General features: G+C 49.0%; 1 protein-coding gene across 2 annotated transcripts in view; it reads left to right on the forward strand.

Moving 5' to 3' along the window:
- Positions 1-22,636, forward strand: part of agap3 (ArfGAP with GTPase domain, ankyrin repeat and PH domain 3) — a 64,934-nt gene that overhangs the window by 16,158 nt on the left and 26,140 nt on the right. For both annotated transcript variants that reach the window (XM_062957342.1, XM_062957343.1), the window contains exons 2-7: positions 17,065-17,123; positions 17,962-18,049; positions 18,239-18,324; positions 18,511-18,652; positions 19,967-20,101; positions 21,377-21,504. In XM_062957342.1, coding sequence (XP_062813412.1) covers positions 17,065-17,123; positions 17,962-18,049; positions 18,239-18,324; positions 18,511-18,652; positions 19,967-20,101; positions 21,377-21,504 — 638 coding nt within the window. The remainder of the gene's footprint in view (positions 1-17,064; positions 17,124-17,961; positions 18,050-18,238; positions 18,325-18,510; positions 18,653-19,966; positions 20,102-21,376; positions 21,505-22,636) is intronic.

Genomic DNA, 22,636 nt, shown 5'->3' on the forward strand with positions numbered 1-22,636 from the left:
GAAAGAATGGAGATTCCACCTGAACATGAAGAAGTATCATAGAATAGTAGAGTTGGAAGAGACTTCATGGGCCATCCAGTCCAACCCCATTCTGCCAAGAAGCAGGAAATCGCATTCAAAGCACCCCCGACAGATGGCCATCCAGCCTCTGCTTAAAAGCCTCCAAAGAAGGAGCCTCCACCACTGAACTTCCTGACTGTGAGAGAAAGCTGTTCAGTAATGGAACTCTCTGCCGTGGAGTGTGGTAAAGGCTCCTTCTTTGGTGGCTTTTTGGCAGAGGCTGGATGGCCACCTGTCAGGGGGGCTTTGAATGTGATTTTCCTGCTTCTTGGCCTGGATGGCCCATGAGGTCTCTTCCAACTCTAAGATTCCATGATTGTATGTGTCCAGGTGGGCCTTGGCTCTGCGGAGCGGATGGTGGGTTTGTGCCTAGAGACCTTAGGAATTGTGGAATTTTAAGTCCAAAACACCTGAGGGGGGGGGAGTGCCAAGGTTTGCCCATACGTGGCCTAGACAAACATTCAAAGGCAGGTCTTGAGTTGGGAGGGAGCGCAAGACCCTCTCCTCAGGTTGACTGTGTGCCGATTCTTGGCCCTTTCCTTGAACATGGTCACTGAGCCAGACTCTGTTTGTGGATTTGCTCTTTGGTGCCTCTGCTCTTGATGTGTGGCTTCTTTATTTATTTATTTACAGTTTTTATATTCTGCCCTTCTCACCCCGAAGGGGACTCAGGGCAGATCACATTGTACATATATAAGGCAAATATTCAATGCCATATAACATAGAACAGAGACAGAGACAGACACAGAGGCAATTTAAACCTTCTCCAGCTCCCTGAGGGTATGCTTGATTCTGGCCACAGGGATAGGAACTGCTTCATCATCCACTGTGATGGCTACTTCCTCATTCATGGTGATTTTTATGGTGTCGTAAATTAGCCTCCCCACATATAAGTGGTACCTAGATTTCCTACTTGATAGATGCAATATCTTTCGGGTTGCTTAAGTCAACAACGAGCAGGGGCTATTTTTTATTTTAATTGTCAGGTGTTCACCCTGACATGGGCTGGCCTCAAACTCATGACCTCTTGGTCAGAGTGATTTATTGCAGCTGGCTGCTAACCAGCCTGCGCCACAGCCCGGCCGTTGTTGACCCCCTTTTTGTCTGCTCCAGGCCACAGAAGGGAGCCAGGCAAGAAGGGGGGAGGCCCTGATCTGACCCCATTTCTGTGGGTCGGGGAGGGGTTTAGGCAGAGAGCAGTGAAGGCCCTTCTTCCTTTGCCTTGGCCACCGGAGCAGCACAAAAAGCCCAGGCCGCCCGCCTTCCTTGTCCACAGATTTAGCAACAAACCAGAATCCAGCAAGGAATCCTCGCTTTGGCCAGTTTACATAAGGGACATCGTGCCAAGTGGACGTCAACCAAGAGTCCCATCAATGTGACCATAATCCGGGCTTATGCTTCCACTCCAGAGGCAGAAGAGAAAAGAATGGGAAGATTCTGTGCCGGAGGCCAGGAGGAAATTGGTCACAGGCTCCAATGGGATCCCTTGTTAATCCGGAGCCATTGCGATGCCAAAGGAGGGGCCGGAGCAGAGCCTTTGTGCAGGAGGAGGGGGCCAAGATCAAGCATGGGCCAACTTGGGCTCTCCTTCCAGGTGTTTTGGACTGCAACTCCCACCATTCCTCACAGCCTCAGGCCCTTTCCTTTTCCCCCTCGGCCGCTTAAGCGGCCGAGGGGGAAAAGGAAGGGGCCTGAGGCTGTGAGGAATGGTGGGAGTTGCAGTCCAAAACACCTGGAAGGAGGCACAAAAACTGGAGGAAAGAACACCAGGAGTTTAAGATTGAAGACGATCCCATACAAATACTTGGAAGAGAGTCAAGGAGGTGGAATTCTCTGCCCCGGAGTGTGTTGGAGGCTTTGAAGCAGAGGCTGGATGGCCATCTGTTGGGAGTGCTTTGAATGTGATTTCCTGCTTCTTAGCAGAATGGGGTTGGACTAAGTGGCCCATCAGTTCTCTTCCAACTCTAGGATGCTATGAATAAAGTGCAAAGGCCACTTTGGGTCTTGACCGAAAGAGAAAGGCAGGGTAATAATAATAATAATAATAATAATAATAATAATAATAATAATAATAATAATGATGATGATGCATCATCCGAAAATACATCACACAGTCCTAGACACTTGGGAAGTGTTCGACTTGTGATTTTGTGATATGAAATCCAGCATATCTATCTTGTTTGCTGTGTCATAATAAAATAATAATAATAATAGACAAAAAACAACAGGAAAAACTCAGCCGCTATCAGGACCTCAAAGACTCTGGCAGAAACCAGTGCAGGTGGTCCCGGTGGTGATGGGCACACTGGGTGCCGTGCCAAAAGATCTCAGCCGGCATTTGGAAACAATAGGCATTGACAAAATTACGATCTGTCAACTGCAAAAGGCCACCCTGCTGGGATCTGCACGCATCATCTGAAAATACATCACACAGTCCTAGACACTTGGGAAGTGTTCGACTTGTGATTTTGTGATATGAAATCCAGCATATCTATCTTGTTTGCTGTGTCATAATAAAATAATAATAATAATAGACAAAAAACAACAGGAAAAACTCAGCCACTATCAGGACCTCAAAGACTCTGGCAGAAACCAGTGCAGGTGGTCCCGGTGGTGATGGGCACACTAAGTGCCGTGCCAAAAGATCTCAGCCGGCATTTGTAAACAATAGGCATTGACAAAATTACGATCTGTCAACTGCAAAAGGCCACCCGACTGGGATCTGCGCGCATCATCCAAAAATACATCACACAGTCCTAGACATTTGGATAGTGTTTGACTTGTGATTTTGTGATGCAAAATCCAGTATATCTATCTTGTTTGCTGTGTCATAATGTAATAATAATAACTGGGATCTGCACGCATCATCCGAAAATACATCACACAGTCCTAGACATTTGGATAGTGTTTGACTTGTGATTTTGTGATGCAAAATCCAGTATATCTATCTTGTTTGCTGTGTCATAATGTAATAATAATAACTGGGATCTGCACGCATCATCCGAAAATACATCACACAGTCCTAGACACTTGGGAAATGTTTGACTTGTGATACGAAATCCAGTATATCTATCTTGTTTGCTGTGTCATAATAATAATAATGAGGGGGGTTGTATTATGTAGTTGTGTTCTTTTGTATGCTGCTTTGAGTCCCATTCATAGGAGAAAAGCAAAGTAAAAGCAAATAAATAAATAATATAGTAGAGTCTCACTTATCAAACCTTCACTTATCCAACATTCTGGATTATCCAACGCAGTTTTCCTTTTAGTAGTCAAGTGTTTTTGTAGTCAATGTTTCCCATACGTTGCGATGTTTTGGTGCTAAATTTGTAAATACAGTAATTACTACATAACGTTACCATGTATTCAACTGCTTTTTCTGTCGATTTGTTGTAAAACATGATGTTTTGGTGCTTAATTTGTAAAATCATAACGTAATTTGATGTTTAATAGGCTTTTCCTTAATCCTTCCTTATTATCCAACATTTTCGCTTATTCAGCATTATGCAGGCCTGTTTATGTTGGATAAGCGAGACTCTACTGTAATAATAATAATATCATGGGGTGTTGTGTGTTTCTGGGATGTCTGGCCATGTTCCAGAAGTATTCTCTCCTGACGTTTCGCCCACATCTATGGCAGGCATCCTCAGAGGTTGGGAGGTATATGTGAGGATGTGAGGCATAACCTCTGATAGTAATAATAATAATAATAATAACAACTATTTGTATACCCCGCCTCTACCTCCCCAAAGGGGACTCAGGGCAGCTTACATGGGGTCAAGCCCGAATAAAAACAATAGCAATATGAAGACATGCACAATTATAAAAATTTAAACATTAGCCAATAAAAACAAATAACAAGAATTAATAAAAACGTGGATTAAAATGGAGAGGTTGTAAAAGTAGACTGGGTAAGGTGCACCATATAAATATTGTAAACAAAAGGTGCTGCAAATTCTTGGAAGTGCGAATTGGGATGGGAGTAGACCCTGTGTCTATATCAAGTTGGCAAAGGTAAAAAGTGCAAACCGGTATAAGAATGGTCACAGATACAGATTGTTATGGGGATGAGCCATCTTTATCCAAAGGCCTGAGTTTTCAAGCTCATCTGATGATGCCTGCCATAGATGTAGGCAAAAACGTCAGGAGAGAATAAATCTGGGACATGGCTATAAAGCCCGGAAAACACGCAACAACCCAGTGATTCCGGCCATGAAAGCCTTCGACAACACAATATTGTGGGTTGCTGTGAGTTTTTTGGTCTGTCTGGCCATGTTCCAGCGGCATTCTCTCCTGACGTTTTGCCTGCATGTATGGCAGGCATCCTCAGATCATGATAATGGTACTTTTCCTGACTGTTGCACTCTAAGAAAGCCAGATGATGATTGACGCAAGCGGGCAGTGAAGGCACTGAAAGCATTCAAGACTTCTCTGGCCTTGGGGGGGGGGGGGGGGCGGAGATGTGTGATGGGAAGGGGCGCCCAGAAGGACCTGGACAAGGCCATAGAGAGAGGAGGGGGGACACACACATTCCTCTCTTGCCAGGAGCCAGAAGCCACGGATTCTTTGCCAGCCCCGGTCCGCGTCGTGATGCGCTGCGCTGCTCCCTTTACATAAGCAAGGCCTCGCTTCCAGGCCCCGGGGGGGGGGGGGGGGCGGCCCTCCGGGTGGTCCAGGCCGTGTCTGTGGACGGAGAAGACCTGACAGGAAGACCCCCCCCCCCTTGGAAATGCGCGCTCCGGCCCTGTGCGGGAGGGGTGTCTCGCGAAGGGACCCCCCCCTTTTGCGGCAGCCCCCCCCCCCTCCTTCGCCTCCCCCCCCCCCTTTTCCTCCTCGGTCGCGGGGCGCCCCCTTGTGGCTCCGGCCGCACGCGCCTGCCTTCCTTTCCCCTCCCGGAAATGCGGCTCTGCGCGAGCGTGGCGGGGGGGGGGGGGGTGAAGCTTCCGGGGGAGGTTTGCGCGCCTTTCTCGGCTGTCGTGGGCGGAGGGAGGGAGGGGGGGAGGGGGGGCTGAAGGTGCTAATCACCCAGGCAAGGGTCCTTTCTCCCACCCTGGACATCATTCCACAGGGATGCACACATACAGATACAGTAGAGCAGGGGTCCTCACACTTTTAAAGCAAAGGGCCGGTCTACAATCCTTCAGACTATGGAGGGGTCAAATTATCATTTGAAAAAAAAAAATACGAACAAATTCCTATGCACACTGCACATGCCTTATTTGTAGTGCAAAACAACAACAACAATGAAAGAACAATACAATATTTAAAAATGAAAACAATCTTAACCAACATAAACCTATCAGGATTTCAATGGAAAGTGTGAGCCTGCTACTGGCCAATGAGATAGTCAGGTTAATTAGGATTGTTGTTGTTGTTGAGTGCCTTCAAGTCATTTCAAAATTTGGGTGAGCCTAAGTCTAAAATTAATTATTTATTTACTTATTACATTTATTTACTACATTTATATCCCACCCTTCTTACCCCGAAGGGGACTCAGAGCAGCTGTATGTACATACAATATATTATATTATTAGCATAGCACAATATTAGCATTATATATTACTATATTAAACTATACCACCATACTGTAATACTATATGTAATATATAACATATAATTCATATTATTATATGGTATTATTATTAGTATTATGTTGTATAACATTATAATATTTTTATCAATATTATATGTATATACAATATATTATATTATTAAAACTGATATAAAAATATATTCTAAAACTGAGGGCGGGGGCCAGGTAAATGACCTTGGAGGGCCGCATCCGGCCCCCAGGCCTTAGTTTGGGGACCCCTGCAGTAGAGTCTCACTTATCCAACATAAACGGGCCGACAGAACGTTGGATAAGCGAATATGTTGGATAATAAGGAGGGATTAAGGAAAAGACTATTGAACATCAATTTAGGTTATGATTTTACAAATTAAGCACCAAAACATCATGTTATACAACAATTTGACAGAAAAAGTAGTTCATTACACATTAATGCTATGTAGTAATTACTGTATTTACAAATTTATCACCAAAATATCACAATGCATTGAAAACCTTGGCTACAAAAATGCGTTGGATAATCCAGATAAGTGAGTGTTGGATAAGTGAGACTCTACTGTACTACTTCTTCAATCACACAGTCGTCTCCGACTCTTGGTGACCTGGACCATTCCACGCCAGAGCTCCCTGTCGGCCGTCTCCGCCCCCAGTTCCTTCAAGGTCAAGCCAGTCCCTTCACAGATACCGTCCATCCATCTCGCCCTTGGTCGGCCTCTCTTCCTTTTTCCTTCCATTTTCCCAGCATCATGACCTTTTCCAGGCTTTCCTGTCTCCTCATGATGTGGCCAAAATACTTCAGCTTTGCCTCTCATCTCCTTCCCTCCAGTGAGCAGCCATTGGGCATTATTTCCTGGAGGATGGACTGGTTGGATCTTCTTGCCAAGGTGCAAGGCACTCTCGGGATTTTCCTTCAAAAACATCTCTCTTCCTTCGCTCAGCCTTCCTTATGGCCCAGCTCTCGCATCCATAGGTTCCTATGGGGAATACCATGGCTTTCACTATGCAGACCATCGTTGTCAGTGAGATATCTCTACTCTTCACTATTTTGTCAAGGTTGGCCATTGCTCTCCTCCCAAGAAGGAAACATCTTCTGATTTCCTGGCTTCCGTCTGCGTCTGCAGTGATTTGCGCCTAGAAATACAAAGCCTGTCCCTGTCTCCACGTTTTCTCCCTCTATTTGCCATTTGTCAATCAGTCTGGTTGCCATGATCTTGGTTTTCTTGACGTTTAACTGCAACCCGGCTTTTGCCCCTTCATCTTCCTTCCACCTTGGTGAGAAGGCTCCTCAGCGTCTCCTCACTTTCAGCCTTCATCAGAGTGGTATCATCTGCATACCTAAAGTTGTTAATGTTTCTTCCAGAAATTTTAACTCCAGCCTTGGATTTGTCAAGCCCCACACATCGCATGATGTGTTCTGCGTACAAGTTGAACAGGGAGGGTGAGAGGACGCAGCCCTGATGTCCGCACTCTTTTCCCAATCTTGAACCAGTCTGTTGTTCCGTGGTTCACTGAGTCATCTGTCTGATTTTTTTGTAAATCAGGGTTGGCCTGTACCTTCATTCTATGTGCGTAAGATGCATACAGAAGTATATTGTAAATGAATGTTGTGTTTAGACCAGGGGTCCCCAAACTGAGGCCCATGGGCCAGATGCGGCCCTCCAAGGCCCTTTCCTTGGCCCCTGCCCTGAACTTTAGACTTAGGGTTGCACTAAGCCTGAAACGACTTGAAGGCACACAACAACAACAATCCTAATTTTGGACTATTTCATCATAGTCCAGCCTCCCCACTGGCTTAGACTGAGGACCCCTGGTTTAGACTGTGGAGGCCTGCCCCAGACCCACATGGTGGTCTTTTGCCTTGAGGACATCCGTTTCCAGGTGGAAGGCGGTCCCGACAAGGGCCGGCTCAAAGCGCCTTCTTCCTCTCGGCCCATTTCTCCCTTTCGTGCCTCTTCAAAGGCCACAGCACTGTCGGTCACAGCTAACTTCCCATTTTTATTGTTTGCCAAACCTATGATCTACATTAACAAAGACATGAACAAAAAACGCTAATGTGGGATGTGACTGGGGAGGTAGGAGGGGATAGCAACAGACATGTGACTTGCAAGGAGAGTGGGGAAGGGTTTGGGGGTGAGGGGAGACTGGGAAGGGAAAAGGAAAGGGGAAAGAAAAGGAAAGAGTAGAAATAGAAAGGGGAATAAAGAGAAAAGAATATATATATATATATACACACACACACACACACACACACACACACACTAGCTGTGCCCGGCCACGCGTTGCTGTGGCAAAGTATGGTGGTATATCTTACAGTAGAATTTCACTTATCCAACATTCACTTATCCAATGTTCTGGATTATCCAACGCAGTCTGCCTTTTAGTAGTCAATGTTTTTGTAGTCAGTGTTTTCAATTCATTGTGATATTTTGGTGGTAAATTTGTAAATACAGTAATTACTACATAGTATTACTGCACATGGAACTACTTTTTCTGTTAAATTTGCTGTAAAACATGATGTTTTGGTGCTTAATTTGTATAACGATTACTTAATCGGGCTATTCCTGAATCCCTTCTTATTATTCAACATATTCACTTATCCAATGTTCTACTGGCCTGTTTATGTTGGATAAGTGAGACTGTACTGTATATTTATAATCTTATATTATCTGCTTAGAACTGGATTATATGAGGCCCCTTGTACACAGCTGTATAAAATGCACACTGAAGTGGATTATATGGCAGTGTGGAGTCAAAATAATCCAGTTCAAAGCAGATAATATAATATTATAAATGGGTTATATAGCTGTGTGGAAGGGCCTTGAGTCTACACTGCTATATAATCCAGTGCAAATTAGATAATCTGTGGAAGAAATCTAGGTAAGGCCTAATCTGTGGAAGAAGTCTAGGTGAGGCCTAAGTCTGCCTGTCCTCTGGGCTGAGTGGGTTGCTAGGCAACCAAGTGGGCAGAGATTAGCCCTCTAAACTGGCAGCAATTGGATAAAAAAAATTATTGCTCTCCCTCTAATTAGGACTTTATTTTTCTTTTCTTTTTGTTGTATCAACCTGGAGGCATGGATGATGGGTTGTGTTGTCAAATTTCGAGGTTGGGGGGCCTGTAGTTTTGTTGTTTTGTGGGTCGCCATGATGCCATCACTCATTTATATATATAGATATATAGATATATATATATAGGGAAAGGTTTCCCCTGACGTTAAGTCCAGTCATGTCTGACTCTGGCGGTTGGTGCTCATCTCCATTTCTAAGCCAAAGAGCCGGCATTGTCTGTAGACACCTCCAAGGTCAAGTGACCGGCATGACTGTATGGAGCACCATTACCTTCCTGCCAGAACAGTATCTATTGATCTACTCACATTTGCATGTTTTCAAACTGCTAGGTTGGCAGGAGCTGGGGCTAACACCAGGCGCTCACTCCACTCCCGGGGTTTGAACCTGGGACCTTTCGGTCTGCAAGTTCAGCAGCTCAGCGCTTTAACACACTGCGCCACCTGGGGCACCGGGGGGGGGTGTTCTCATTTCAATAGGGAGGGCATTCCAGAGGGCCGGAGCGGTCACAGAGAAGCCCCCCCCCCTTCCGTGCCCATCTGCTGTGCTTGGGACAAAAGTGGGGCCAAGAGGAGGGCCCCCTCAGATGATCTCCGTGGCCGAATGGGATTGTAAATTGGGATGCGGCTTCTGAAATAGTTTGGGCCCAAACAATGTGAGGTCATCACCAGCACTTTGTAGCAGCCAGTGGAGCTGCTGTTAATAGAGGAGCTGTGCACTCCCCAGTGAGCAACCTGGATGCTGAGCTTTGGACTAATAGCTTCTGAACTATCTTCAAAGGCAGCCCCAAGTAGAGGGCGTTGCAGTAGTACAAGACTCGTAACTAAAGCATGGACTAGGACAATCATGGGCAACCTTTTGCATTTGGTGTGTCAAAATTCACCAAAAAACCTAGCATGACTTGGGTGGTGTGTCACTTTGAGAAAAAAACCCATAATTTCACAATATGTATAGTTTAAATAACAAAAATATATAATTGTAATATATAACTGTATTTAATAAATCAAAAACTATTTACTACCATTATTTCCATGTACAACAATCTATGGTACCTCTTGCAAATTCCACGCTGATTTCTCTCTATTGTAGTTTCAATGTAGTCATGAATAATGAATAATATAATAGTAATAATATAATAATATACTACAATAATAATAGAATGATATCTATATCTATCTATATATATAAAAGAGTGATGGCATCACGGCAATTCACAAAACAACAAAAGTACAGGCCCCCCAACCTCAAAATTTGACAACACAACCCATCATCCACGCCTCAAGGTTGATACAACAAAAAGAAAAGAAAAATAAAGTCCTAATTAGAGGGAGAGCAATAATTTTTTTTATCCAATTGCTGCCAGTTTAGAGGGCTAATCTCTGCCCACTTGGTTGCCTAGCAACCAAGGGACAGCCAGGTTTCAGTTACGGGAAAGGCAGATTTAGGCCTTACCTAGACTTCTTCCACAGATTATCTAATTTGCACTGGATTATATGGCAGTGTAGACTCAAGGCCCTTCAACACAGCTATATAACCCATTTATAATCTTATATTATCTGCTTTGCACTGGATTATCTTGACTCCACACTGCCATATAATCCACTTCAGTGTGCATTTTATACAGCTGTGAAGAAGGGGCCTCATATAATCCAGTTCTAAGCAGATAATTTAAGATTATCAATATACAGTAGAGTCTCACTTATCCAACGTAAACAGGCCGGCAGGATAAGTGAATATGTTGGATAATAAGAAGGGATTCAGGAAAAGCCAATTAAACATCAAATTAGGTAATCGTTATACAAATTAAGCACCAAAACATCATATTATACAACAAATTTGACAGAAAAAGTAGTTCCATGCGCAGTAATGCTATGTAGTATTTACAGTAGAGTCTCACTTATCCAACACTCGCTTATCCAACGTTCTGGATTATCCAACGCATTTTTGTAGTCAATGCTTTCAATATATCGTGATATTTTGGTGCTAAATTCATAAATACAGTAATTACTATATAGCATTACTGTGTACTGAACTACTTTTTCTGACAAATTTGTTGTCTAACATGATGTTTTGGTGCTTAATTTGTAAAACCATAACTTAATTTGATGTTTAATAGGGTTATCCTTAATTCCTCATTATCCAACATATTCGCTTATCCAACGTTCTGCCGGCCCGTTTCTGTTGGATAAGTGAGACTCTACTGTACTGTATTTACAAATTTACCACTAAATATCACAATGAATTTAAAACACTGACTACAAAAACATTGATTATGAAAAGGCAGACTGCGTTGGATAATCCAGAACATTGTATAAGCGAATGTTGGATAAGTGAGATTCTTCTTTAATATGAAATAATTACTGGGATAGAATAATGCAGAACAATATAATCTCTAAAACCAGGACAGTAAATAAACAGGGGAATTCCACACAGGAAACAATCAGGGCCAGCTAACACCTCCCAACAAAGTATTCCCATCATCAAAGTCTGGCAAATCCTGTTTTCTCAGGGCCACAGACAGTAGAAGCACATAAAATATCGCAAACAACACCACTCTGAAAACAAGGGAATTCCAGACAGGAAACAATCAGGGCCAGGTAACACCTCCCAACAAAAAATTCACTCAGGGAGGAAACAGCCAGGCTTTAAAGCTGCAAGGCCATTACATCCTAATCATTTTTCCTAATTGCAGCATTCATACTTGCCTCCAACAAACAAAAAAAAACCAATCAGAAATATTGTATATTCACAACCTTTAGGAAATAATATCCCCTGATGGCGCAGCGTGTTAAAGCGCTGAGCTGCTGAACTTCTGGACCGAAAGGCCACAGGTTTGAATTGGGGGAGCGGAGAGAGCCCCCACTGTTAGCCCTAGTTTCTGCCAACCCAGAAGTTCGAAAACATGCAAATGTGAGTGCATCAATAGGTACTGCTCCGGCGGGAAGGTAACGCCGCTCCATGTAGTCATCCCACATGACCTTGGAGGAGTCTACGGACAACGCCGGCTCTTCGGCTTAGAAATGGAGATGAGCACCAACCTCCAGACACGACTGGATTTAATGTCTGGGGAAAACCTTTACCCTTGACCTTAACTACCACCAATTCCTCAATACTTTATTTCCCATACCACCAGACTTCGCCACAGCAACGCGTGGCCGGGCACAGCTAGTATATATATAAAAGAGTGATGGCATCACGGCGACCCACAAAACAACAAAAGGCCCCCCAACCTCGAAATTTGACAACACAACCCATCATCCACGCCTCTAGGTTGATACAACAAAAAGTAAAGAACAATAAAGTCCTAATTAGAGAGAGAGGAATAATTGCTTTTATCCAATTGCTGCCAGTTAGAAGGCTAAGCTCCTCCAACTTGGTCTCCTAGCAACCCAATAAAAAATAATAAAAAACACTAAAATTAATACAATAAAATACTACAATATCAGAAAATAACTAAAAATAATACAAGAAAATAATAAAATATAATAAATAAAAATATAACTTACAATAAAATTAATTAAAAAATGCAAATAACGTCAAATAAAAATTACACAACAATTTTTAACCAATACCACCACCACTTTGCCACAGCAACGCGTGGCCGGGTACAGCTAGTTATATATATATATATATAGATATAAATGTAATGTGCATAATTCCCATGGAGTAAACAACAAAACCACTGGACCAAATCACACCAAATTTGGCCAATCAATCTGCATTCGGCACCGTGTCAGCAAAAATGGCTAGGCGTGTCAGTGCTGACACGTGTGTCATAGGTTGGCCATCACTGGACCAGGAGGAAGGAAAAAAGGAAAGGAGGAAGGGAATAAAGGGAGGAAAGGTTGGACGGATGGAATGAAGGAAGGGTGGAAGGGAATGGAGGGAGGAACGAAGGAAGGAAGGAAGGAAGGAAGGAAGGAAGGAAGGAAGGAAGGAAGGAAGGAAGGAAGGGAAGGAGGGGAGGGAGGGAGGGAAGGATAGAGTGCAGTGTGTGAGAGGGGGGCCTGAGGAAAGACCCCAGGGCAGGGGTCCCCAAACTAAGGCCCGGGGGCCGGATGCGGCCCATCAAAGCCATTTATCCGGCCCCCACGGCACAAGGGCAGAAGGGGATTGGGCTAAATGATCCAAGGGGTCTCTTCTTCTCTTACAACCCTTATTATTAATATTAATATTGAGGCTGGTAGGCCATCTGTCAGGGGTGCTTTGCTTGTGCTTTTGGTGCACAGAGGCAGAAGGGGGTTGGACTCAATGGCCCAAGGATGATGATGATGATTATTATTATTATTATTATTATTGGCATTGAAGCTGGGAGGCTATCTGTCAGAGGTGCTTTGCTTGTTCCTTTTGTGCACAAAGGCAGAAGGGGCTTGGACTCAATGGCCCAAGGGGTCTCTTCCAATCCTCTTTATTATTATTATTATTATTATTATTATTATTATTATTATTATTATTATTATTGCTCAGTGATTAACTATAGTCCGGCCCTCCAACGGTCCAAAGGATCGTGAACTGGCCCCCTGTTTAAAAAGTTTGGGGACCCCTGCCCCAGGGGTTTGCCCATACCTTCTCAAGAGGGCTTTGCGCGCAGCGGCGGCAGCGGGCTCTGCGGGGCCTGGCTCGTCCGGCAGGGGGCGCCCTCGCTCCTACTTATTTATCGTGGCACAAACGAACTGAGGATACAGTTGTAACGCATTTTGAAACACAAACAAAGTTGGAAACTGGGCCTGATACTAAATGTCCTTTGACCAGACTCTGGCCACTTGGAGGGCCTGTGGTGCCGGTGTGCGAAGGTCCTCCGCTGTGCATGTGGCGGGGGGGGGGGGGGGGGCTCTGTGGGGCGCCTCTGGGGCGCTTCTTTCCCTCCGGAGGAGGAGGAGAACGAGGAGAACGAGGAGGAGGAGGAGCGGGGCTGGGCGATCCAGGCCGGGCTTTGCGCGGCGCTCCCTCCGCCAGGTCCAGGCATGCCTCGGCTGTGCCTCCTCCTCCTCCTCCTCCTCCTCCTCCTCGGCGGCGGCGGCGGCGCCTGTCCGGGCGAGAGCGCGGAGCGAACAAGGAAGGAAGAGGGAAGGGCGGGGGTCTCTGCGGCCCGGGATGCGCCCCCCCTCCGGGCCATGTCGCAGGAGGGGCCCCCGGCCTGGCGGTGGCGCTGGCGGGAGCAGGGCCGCCCCCCCGGGACCCCCCCTCCGGGCCCGCGCCGCGCCCTCAGCCTCGGGGAGCGCCTGGACCTGACCGGGGCGCCCGCGGGGGTCTCCCTCGCCCCCTCCTCCTCCTCCTCCTCCTCCTCCTCCTCGGGGGCGGTGCGGGCGGCGGTGCGGGCGGCCCAGAAGCAGGCCCTGCGCCCCCGGAGCCTGTGCGCCCCCACGGGGAGCGGAGCGGGAGGGGGAGGGGGCAGGGAGGGGGGCCTGCTGGGGCTGCTCCGCCAGCGCCTTCCCGGGGGGAGGGCCGAAGGGGCGGGGGGTGGCGGAGGGGGAGGAGGGGTCTTCCCGCGGGGCGCCTCGCTGTGGGGCAGCCGGCGCTGGAACCCCTTCTCGGCGCGGGGCGGGCTCCGCAAGAGCTTCAGCTTCCGCCTCGGCCGCCCCGGGGGGCCCCTCTCGCCCCCGCCCGACGCCCCCTCCTCCTGGGGACCCCTCCTCCGCCCCCGGACCCGCAGCGAGGGGGAGGCCGCCGCCCTCCGCGCCCACGCCAAGGAGCAGCCCCCCCGGGAGCCCCAGGCCGCCAGCGCGGGGGGAGGGGGCTTCTGGAAGGGGCTGGCCCTCCGGCTCCGCCCCCGGCGCCCCCCCGAGGGCCCCCCCGGGAACCAGCCCCCGCTCTGGACACGCCGGCGGGGCCTCGCCGCAGAGCCCGTCCTCCTGGCCATGGTGGGGCGCAGCCGCGGTGAGACACGGGGGGGGGGGGGGGGAGAGGGGGGAGGGGAGGGGTCCCCCTGGCCTTAGGGGCGCTGCCACCCTCCCCAGTCTCAAGTGTCGCCATCCTCCCTTTAACATTGTCTCTCTTTCTACCGTAATGTATATAGTTTGATCGTTTGTAGCATTGCAACTTGTTTGGGTTTTAAGAGAGAAAAGCAAAGCATAGAACAAGGTAGTCATGAGAGCCATAGGAATTGGATCGTTGTGAGTTTTCCAGGCTGTCTGGCCATGTTCCAGAAGCATTCTCTCCTGATGTTTCACCTGCACATGTGGCAGGCATCCTTAGAGGTTGTGAGATCTGTTGGAAACTTGGCAAGTGGGGTTTATATACCTGTGGAATGATGGCCACAGGTATATAAACCCACGTGAGGCAAGTGTGCAGTTGACCACTTTTATCAGCATTGAAAAGCCTTGCAGCTTCAAAGCCTGCCTGCTCCCTGCCTGGGGGAATCCTTTGTTGGGAGGTGTTATCTGGCCCTGATTGTTTGGTGCCTGGAATTCTCCTGTTTTCTGAGTGTTGTTCTTTATTGACTGTCCAGATTTTAGAGCAGTGGTTCTCACCCTGGGGATCCCTAGGTGTTTTGGCCTACAACTCCCAGCAATCACCAGCTCTTAGGATTTCTGGGAGTTGAAGGCCAAAACATTTGGGGAGCCACAGGTTGAGAACCACTGTTTTAGAGGGGTTTTTTAATACTAGGAGCCAGATTGAGTCCATTTTCATGGTTTCCTCCTTTCTGTTGAAATTGACCACCTTCTTCTTATGGGTTTCAATGAGTCCTCTGTGTAGCCTGACATGGTGGTTGCCAAAGGGGTCCAGCATTTCTGTGTTCTCCAAGAGCCATGGGAATCACCCCCTGAAGTGTTTCCTGCCTGGCTCTTAGCTGGCATGAGGGGCCAGCGTCTTCATATGCCTTCTGGTGGGGCAAGTGTGTCTGTGGGGCCCTGCATTTGGGCAGGCTGGCCGTGTGTGGGAGGGGAGGGAGCTGAGGAGGGGTCTCTGGGTGGCTGCCCCCCTCTCTCCCCCCCTTCACACACACCTTTCCCAGCCAGTGCCCCTCCCTCTTGGCCCAGGGACAGAATCCTAGCATCCTGGTGTTGGAAGAGACCTGGTGGGCCCTCCAGTCCAGCCCCATTCTGCCAAGAAGCAGGAAAATTGCATTCAAAGCACCCCCAAAAGATGGCCATCAGCCTCTGCTTCTAAGCCTCCAAAGAAGGAGCCTCCGCCACACTCCAGAGTTCCCCCAGAGGTTGTGGGGAGGGAAGCGGTGGCAGCAGCAGCAGCAGCAGCAGCAGGGCCCTCATTCATCCCTCAGAAGAGCAGCAGGAGGAGGAGGACCGGTTGGGCCAGTTGGGGCCCTTCTTTCCTGGCCTCCAGGGTGGGGCTCCAGCACAGAGGCACGGCCTCCCCTCCTCCTGCCTTTGCCAAAAATGTCTTGCCGTGACCCAGACGCACTTATGAGGCTTCGCTCCACCCGGCCTTGTCTGGAGAGAGAGAAGGGGCTGAACTGATTAGGTTGGCGCCCTCCCTACCATCCTTTAAGAAACCATTGAAAACCTGGATGTTTGGGCTGGCCTTTGGAGAGACAGCCATTGGATGACCAGCCTCATTATAATTCTATTCTGAATGTTATTAGGTTCCTTTCATCGGGGTTTTTTAATGTAATGATTTTATCTTATATTGCTGCTATAGTCCCCCCCCCCCCCCCCACCTTTGAAGTTGACTGAATTGCATTGGTGGTTGTTTGATATTATTACTGTTGTATAAACCTTTGTTTTATCTTCTGTTTTATCATCTTCTTGTGTTTTAAACTGTGTATATTGTTAATGTATTTGCGCTGTTACTTTTGTAACGTTGTGAGTCTCCCCGAGTCCCCACGGGGAGATGGTGGCGGGGTATAAATAAAGTTTCATTATTATTATTATTATTATTATTATTATTGTGGAGCACTAGGACCACTGGCCACAGTCCGGGGCGGGGGAACGGACATGCCCCCACACTTGCGGCACCCCTCCCCATCTGCTCCCGCTCCCCAACCCGGCCCCTGTGCGGGGGGGGGGGGGAGGGGGTGCAGCCAGGCTGACAGGTTTGGCTTGAGTGCATAACCCCCCCCCTTCATTGCCATGGCCCATACCACACACCCAGCCAAGGGAAGGGGTTCAAGAAGAGCTGAGAGCCCCTGCTGTGTGGTCAGTCCAGACCGCAGCTCCCCCTCTGCTGGCCTTGCCTCTCACTTGGGCTGCCACTGGACAGACGGAGGGATGGCCCAAAGCAAAGGGCAGCACCCTTGCCGAGGCCAGGATAGGCTCCCCATGATTACCTTTTGTGGGGCCAACCACACAGGTGCTGGCTTTGGAAAGACACATGGGCAGAGAGAGAGGCCCAAGAGAGTGGCATGCTGTGGAAGGAGCGCTGCTTGTTGTGTGGGCCTACTCAATCCTCCCTCCTTCCCTCCGTCTCTGCAGATTCCTTTGTGAACAGCCAGGAATGGACCCTCAGCCGTTCGGTGCCGGAGCTCAAAGTGGTGAGTGACTGACTGACCGACCGTGGGGGGGATCATGGGGGTCATGGCTGGGGAGGGGGCATGGGTGGCAATCTCTCCATGGTGACCCTTGGGATTCCCTAAACACTAGCCTTGCAGAGCAAAAGGGCTATTAGGGGCAAGGGGGGGGGGGCTTGACTGAGCGAGGGTCCCTTGATTGATCCCAGGGAAGTTTGCCTCACAAAACTCTGGAATTGTGCACCTGGAGTACCTGGATTGACCCTTCCTGGGCTGCAGGGATTTTAGTTTCTGGAAAGGGACATGGCGCCACCTGCTGGCTATCCGTGACTGAGAAGGAGGTGGGCGGGGGGGGGGGGCACTGATCAGCTGTTAGGGACCAGGAGCCAGTGGATAGCAGGGGTCTGGTCAGTGTCCATCTCTCCTCCGGTTTTGTGGCCAAAGGGGCCTCTCGTGTCTTGCTTATACTGCCCCCACAACCCCCTGGCGTTCTGGGATTTGTAGTTGCATTTCTCTGGCCAAGATTCAAAATACCTTGTGATCCAGGACACCTCGGGACTGTGGCGCCACGATGGCAGCAGGAGTGGGACCAAGGTGTGGGAATTGTGGCTCCAGAAGGACTGTTTTGGGTCAGACCCTCTCCTCGTAGAATGGGATAGAGTCCTAGTTGGAAGAGGCTGCATGGGACATCTAGTCCAGCCTCCTGCCGTGCAGGAAAAGCACATTCCAGACACAGGCGTGGAGCCCCTCCCACCCCCTCCCTCCCCCCTGAGCCCACTCCTTTGCCCACCGGACCCTCATCCACCAGCCCCCCCCCCCCCCCCCCAGCGCAGGGGTCCTCAACTTGGCCTTTGTTTCGCAGGGGATTGTGGGAAACCTCTCCAGTGGGAAGTCGGCCCTGGTGCATCGCTACCTGACTGGGACCTACGTCCAGGAGGAGTCCCCCGAAGGTGAGCTAAATGTGGGGAGGGGGCAAGATGGAGGGAGGACTATGGGGCGGGTGGGAGAAGCGGTTCCTGGCATGGGGGGTGTCTTGCCCGCTTCCTTGGGCCCCCCTGGGTGCTGTGACCCCAGGCGGAGGGAGGGTCCAGTCCTCCAACCAGCCTGAGCCCCTGACGTCCTCCGGTCTGCTTCCCCAGGCGGCCGGTTCAAGAAGGAGATTGTGGTGGACGGCCAGAGTTACCTGCTGCTGATCCGGGATGAAGGAGGGCCCCCTGAGCTGCAGGTGAGCCCCCCCCCCCCCAATGCACCTGTGGAATGGCCTTCATGAGAGGAAGGTTCTCCCTCTTGGGTGGGGGCTTCTGACTGGGTGTCCCTGCCTGGCTGAAGGGGGTGGACTGGGCTGCCCTTGGGGTCTCCTTGGCCCCAAAGCAAGGCCTCCCCACCACCACCCTGTGGCCTCTCTCCTCAGTTTGCGGCCTGGGTGGACGCGGTGGTCTTTGTCTTCAGCCTGGAGGACGAGATCAGCTTCCAGACCGTCTACAACTATTACGTCCGGCTCTGCAGCTACCGCAACACCTCCGAGGTCCCGATGGTCCTGGTGGGCACCCAAGGTGAGCTCCCCGGGGGAGGGGCCGGGGGCAGGCGGTTGGTCAGGTGGTCATTGGTCAGCACAGGGGCTGGGGGAGGGCATCTTGGGGGGGGGCAGAGGGGGTATGACATAGGCCTGCACAACCTGTAGTCCCTTCATGTTAAAGCTTTTTTTTAAAAAAAACCTCTGTTTTTAATGTTTTAAAGTTGTACATTCCTGGTCTGTGACTGTAACAACAAAATTCACCCAGTTTTGTTTTTTTGCTACCTGTGGCCCCCAGATGTATTGGACTTCATCTCCCAGAATGCCTGGTCATTGGAGAAGCTGGCTAGGGCTTCTGGGAGTTGGAGTTCCATTGGAGGGCCGCAGGCTGTGCATGTTGGGCAAGTGGGCTTATTAACAAAAGACCCTCCCCATAAATGCACAGCAGAGTAACTTATTAGCAGCAGCGTGGCCCAGCACCAGTAGCCAAAAGTGATAAAAGGAACAAAACCACACAGTCCAATGTTATCTCTTCCTTTGGAGGCTTTTCTTTGTAGCAAAATAATATGGTTGCACCATTTAAAAAACAAGATTTCCATAACACAAATAAAGTTCTTTATACTTCATTCGTTGCTTCCATGCTGGGCTTCTTTCTCATGCAGATAAACAGCTTCACTCTCACAGAGCCTCCTCTCACAATGAACTTACACAGTAGCTTTACACACAGCAGTCTTCACACTGGAGCTTCACACATGAAACCTTCAACCTGATGCTTATCTCACCGAAGCGTCTCGCACTGGGTCTGTCTCACACGGAGGCCTACTTCACACTGAGGCGTTCTCTCACTGAGGCTGACAAACACACCTCAGGACGTCTCTAGCTTTTGTCCCACTAACTCTAACAGGCTTCGGCCTACTCACTCTCTTTAGGGCGACACAAGCTTATTTAACCCTTTCAGTGCTTGACTCACATTTTTTGGAATTAAAATACCTAGTTAATTTTTAATATTTCTGACAGTACAGGCCTGGCATATAGTATAGTTCCAGGAGTGAGAGAGATGTTCCCTTCCAGTTCTGTGTCCAGACAGACTCCTCCAGACAGAAAACAAGGGGTGGGGGGGGGCAGCAGCTGTTCTCAGGAGCACCTTCCCCCAAACCAGGGGGCAGCATGGGGCAGCGGGTCTTCCTGTTACCTATGGGCTGGTGGTGGGGAATGGGGGGGGGGGGCCTTCAGCACCTCCTCCTCCTGCACCTTGTTGCTTTGGGGCTCCTTGAGTGGGAGGGGCATGGGGGTGACACTCCCCATGTCTCCCCCACCCCAACGCATCCCTCTTCCAAATCCCCCCTCCACCCAGATGCCATCAGTGCCAGCAACCCCCGGGTGATTGACGACTCCAGAGCGAGGAAGCTCTCCAATGACCTGAAGCGCTGCACCTACTACGAGACGTGCGCCACCTATGGGCTCAACGTGGAGCGGGTCTTCCAGGATGGTAGGTGTGGGCGCGGGGGGGGCGGGGGGGGCGGGAGGAGCAGTGGGGTGTGGGAGAGAGGGGTGCAGAGGCCAGTGGGGGGGTTGGGGGCAGGTTGGCCGCAGAAACAACTTCTCAGACCCAGGCCCTCCCTGGGTCTGAGTTTCCCAGCAGAGAGGGCTGTCACAGACTTTATTTACTTACTATGATAATAATAATAAAACCTATTTTCTAGACAGCCCTCTCTCCCCAGAGGGACTCAGGGCGGTTGACATACATATAAACAGCAAACATTCAATGCCACAATTTCATGAATATCAAAAGTATAAAATAACAATATTATAATAAAAATTCCACATTAGAAAAACAATAAATTTAAACATGACAGTTAGTAAAAACATTATTACACAGAACAAGCATTTACCTGGACCCAGGCATGTAGCCGGGCCGGGGGGGGGGGGGGGGCTTGAGGGGCTTCAGCCCCCCCCCAAAAAAAATCTCAGGGTGGTTCGCGAGAAGGCCTTACATTTATTATTTAAACTGTTATGTTTATTGATATCATGATCTGATCATCATGCTCAATATATCCCATATGCATGGGGGTATTGGGATAATGATACAAAAGGTTTGCTAGGATAGATTGCCCCCCCCCCCCCCCCGAAGCAAAATCCCAGAAAAATCCCAATTCTTACAGTATTTATTTTCTGCCTTTCTTACGCTGAAGGGGACTCAGGGCGGATCACAATGTAGACATACATGGCAAACATTCCATGCCATTGTAGACATACAGAACAGACAGACAGAGAGAGGTATTTCGGCATTTTCCAACTTCTGTGCTTGGAGGTTATACTCGATTCCAGCCACAGGGGGAGCTGTTGCTCCATCTGCTATGACAACGAGCCCTTTTTGATCGCAGAATTTTCCCTTGGATCACCGGGCGTTTTCATGCTTTTGTAAAATACCTCCCTGCTAAGTGGTCCCTAATTTCTCTACTCACAGCTCGGCTGCTTTCGAACTGCTTGGGTGGACAGTGACCTAGGCTAATGATCGGGTGCTCAATCCAACTCAGGCTTCGAACTTGCCACCTTCCTGTCGACAGTGATCTATTGCTGCTGGCGATGACTTTGGGGGGCTTCTCCCACTAGCCTCCATGTGGCAGGGTGACCCCCCTCCCTGGCCCACCCTGCCCTCGGAGACAAAGTAAAGCTGTCACCAAAGAGCTCCTCCTTCCTGGGTAATCTAATCCTTGAACCCTACTCTTCCCACCCCCACCCCCACCCCATTTTCCCACCACAGTGGCCCAGAAGGTGGTGGCCCTGCGCAAGAAGCAGCAGCTCTCCATTGGCCCGTGCAAGTCGCTGCCCAATTCCCCCAGCCATTCCTCCGTCTCGGCCGCCTCCATCCCCTCTGTGCACATCAACCAGGTGAGACTCTGCTGGGGGGGGGTGAATCCCTCTTTGTGAAGGGGGGTCAATCAGAAGTGGACAGGAACGGGGACGGAGGGTCAAGTCCAGTTCAGATTTCGGAGTGTTGAGAAAGGAAGCCTTTATTTATTTATAAATATTTATTTATTTATTTGTGGCCGCTTACATGAGTGACATTATTCCATGCCCCAGCAACAACACCAATTAAAAGCAGTTAAACTACAATTTAAAACAACATTAAGACAATGTATATGTAAACATTAGACGACTACTGTGCATAGATCCAAAGCTAGATAATCAAATAATCATATTCCTCAATCCAAAGCCAATCCCAACTGTAGTGCACAGGTAATTATGCTGGGCCTAATGCTTGCTCCCAAAACCAAGTTTTCACTTGTTTGCAGAATGACAGGAGGGAGGGGGCTGATCTAATCCCACTAGGGAGGGAGTTCCACAGCCGAGGGAGGGGCCACCACTGAGAAGACCCCATCTCTTGTCCTCACCAAACACTCCTGCGAAGGTGGTGGGACTGAGAGTAGGGCCTCTTCAGAAGATCTTAACCTCTGTGATGGTTCATAGATCTTAACCTCCATGAATGTTTTTGTGTCACATTGGCAACAACTACTAGTTTGTGGCAAGGCACCTGGAGGGCGGATTGAGTGGATCCTCAATTTTGTTGATATGTGGTGAAATGTTTAATCTATTGTTGCTGTGGATGTGTGTATTTCGTTCTGGCAAGCATTCCAGCAGTCAAGAGGTTAATTGCAGCGAGCCCTGATTGATTGCTAGAAGGGCAAAGGACAAAGAATTCCTATTAATGTAAATAAAGCTTTCAGTGCCGCTAGGATTCAGCAGATAAAATCAACAAAGTTATTGTTCTTGGTTGGTGCCACTTTTGCCATTGCCTAAGTGGTTTGACGGGTGAGCAGAGGTGAGACTGGTTACCTGACAGATCCAGCCCCCAAGGCCAACTTAAACGCCCCTGCAAAGGACTCAGCCCCCTGCACTGCTTGTGGGGGTCTCTTAGCCCACCAAGTTAGGGCTTTTCCTGCCCTCTTGTGGGACTCAGTCTAAATGCCTTGTGGCTTATTGTGAGGCTTTATATTACTTTGCTCTCCCACCTTCAGTGCTG

This window comes from Anolis carolinensis, chromosome 6, assembly GCF_035594765.1.
Source record: "Anolis carolinensis isolate JA03-04 chromosome 6, rAnoCar3.1.pri, whole genome shotgun sequence".
Classification (NCBI taxonomy): domain Eukaryota; kingdom Metazoa; phylum Chordata; class Lepidosauria; order Squamata; family Dactyloidae; genus Anolis; species Anolis carolinensis.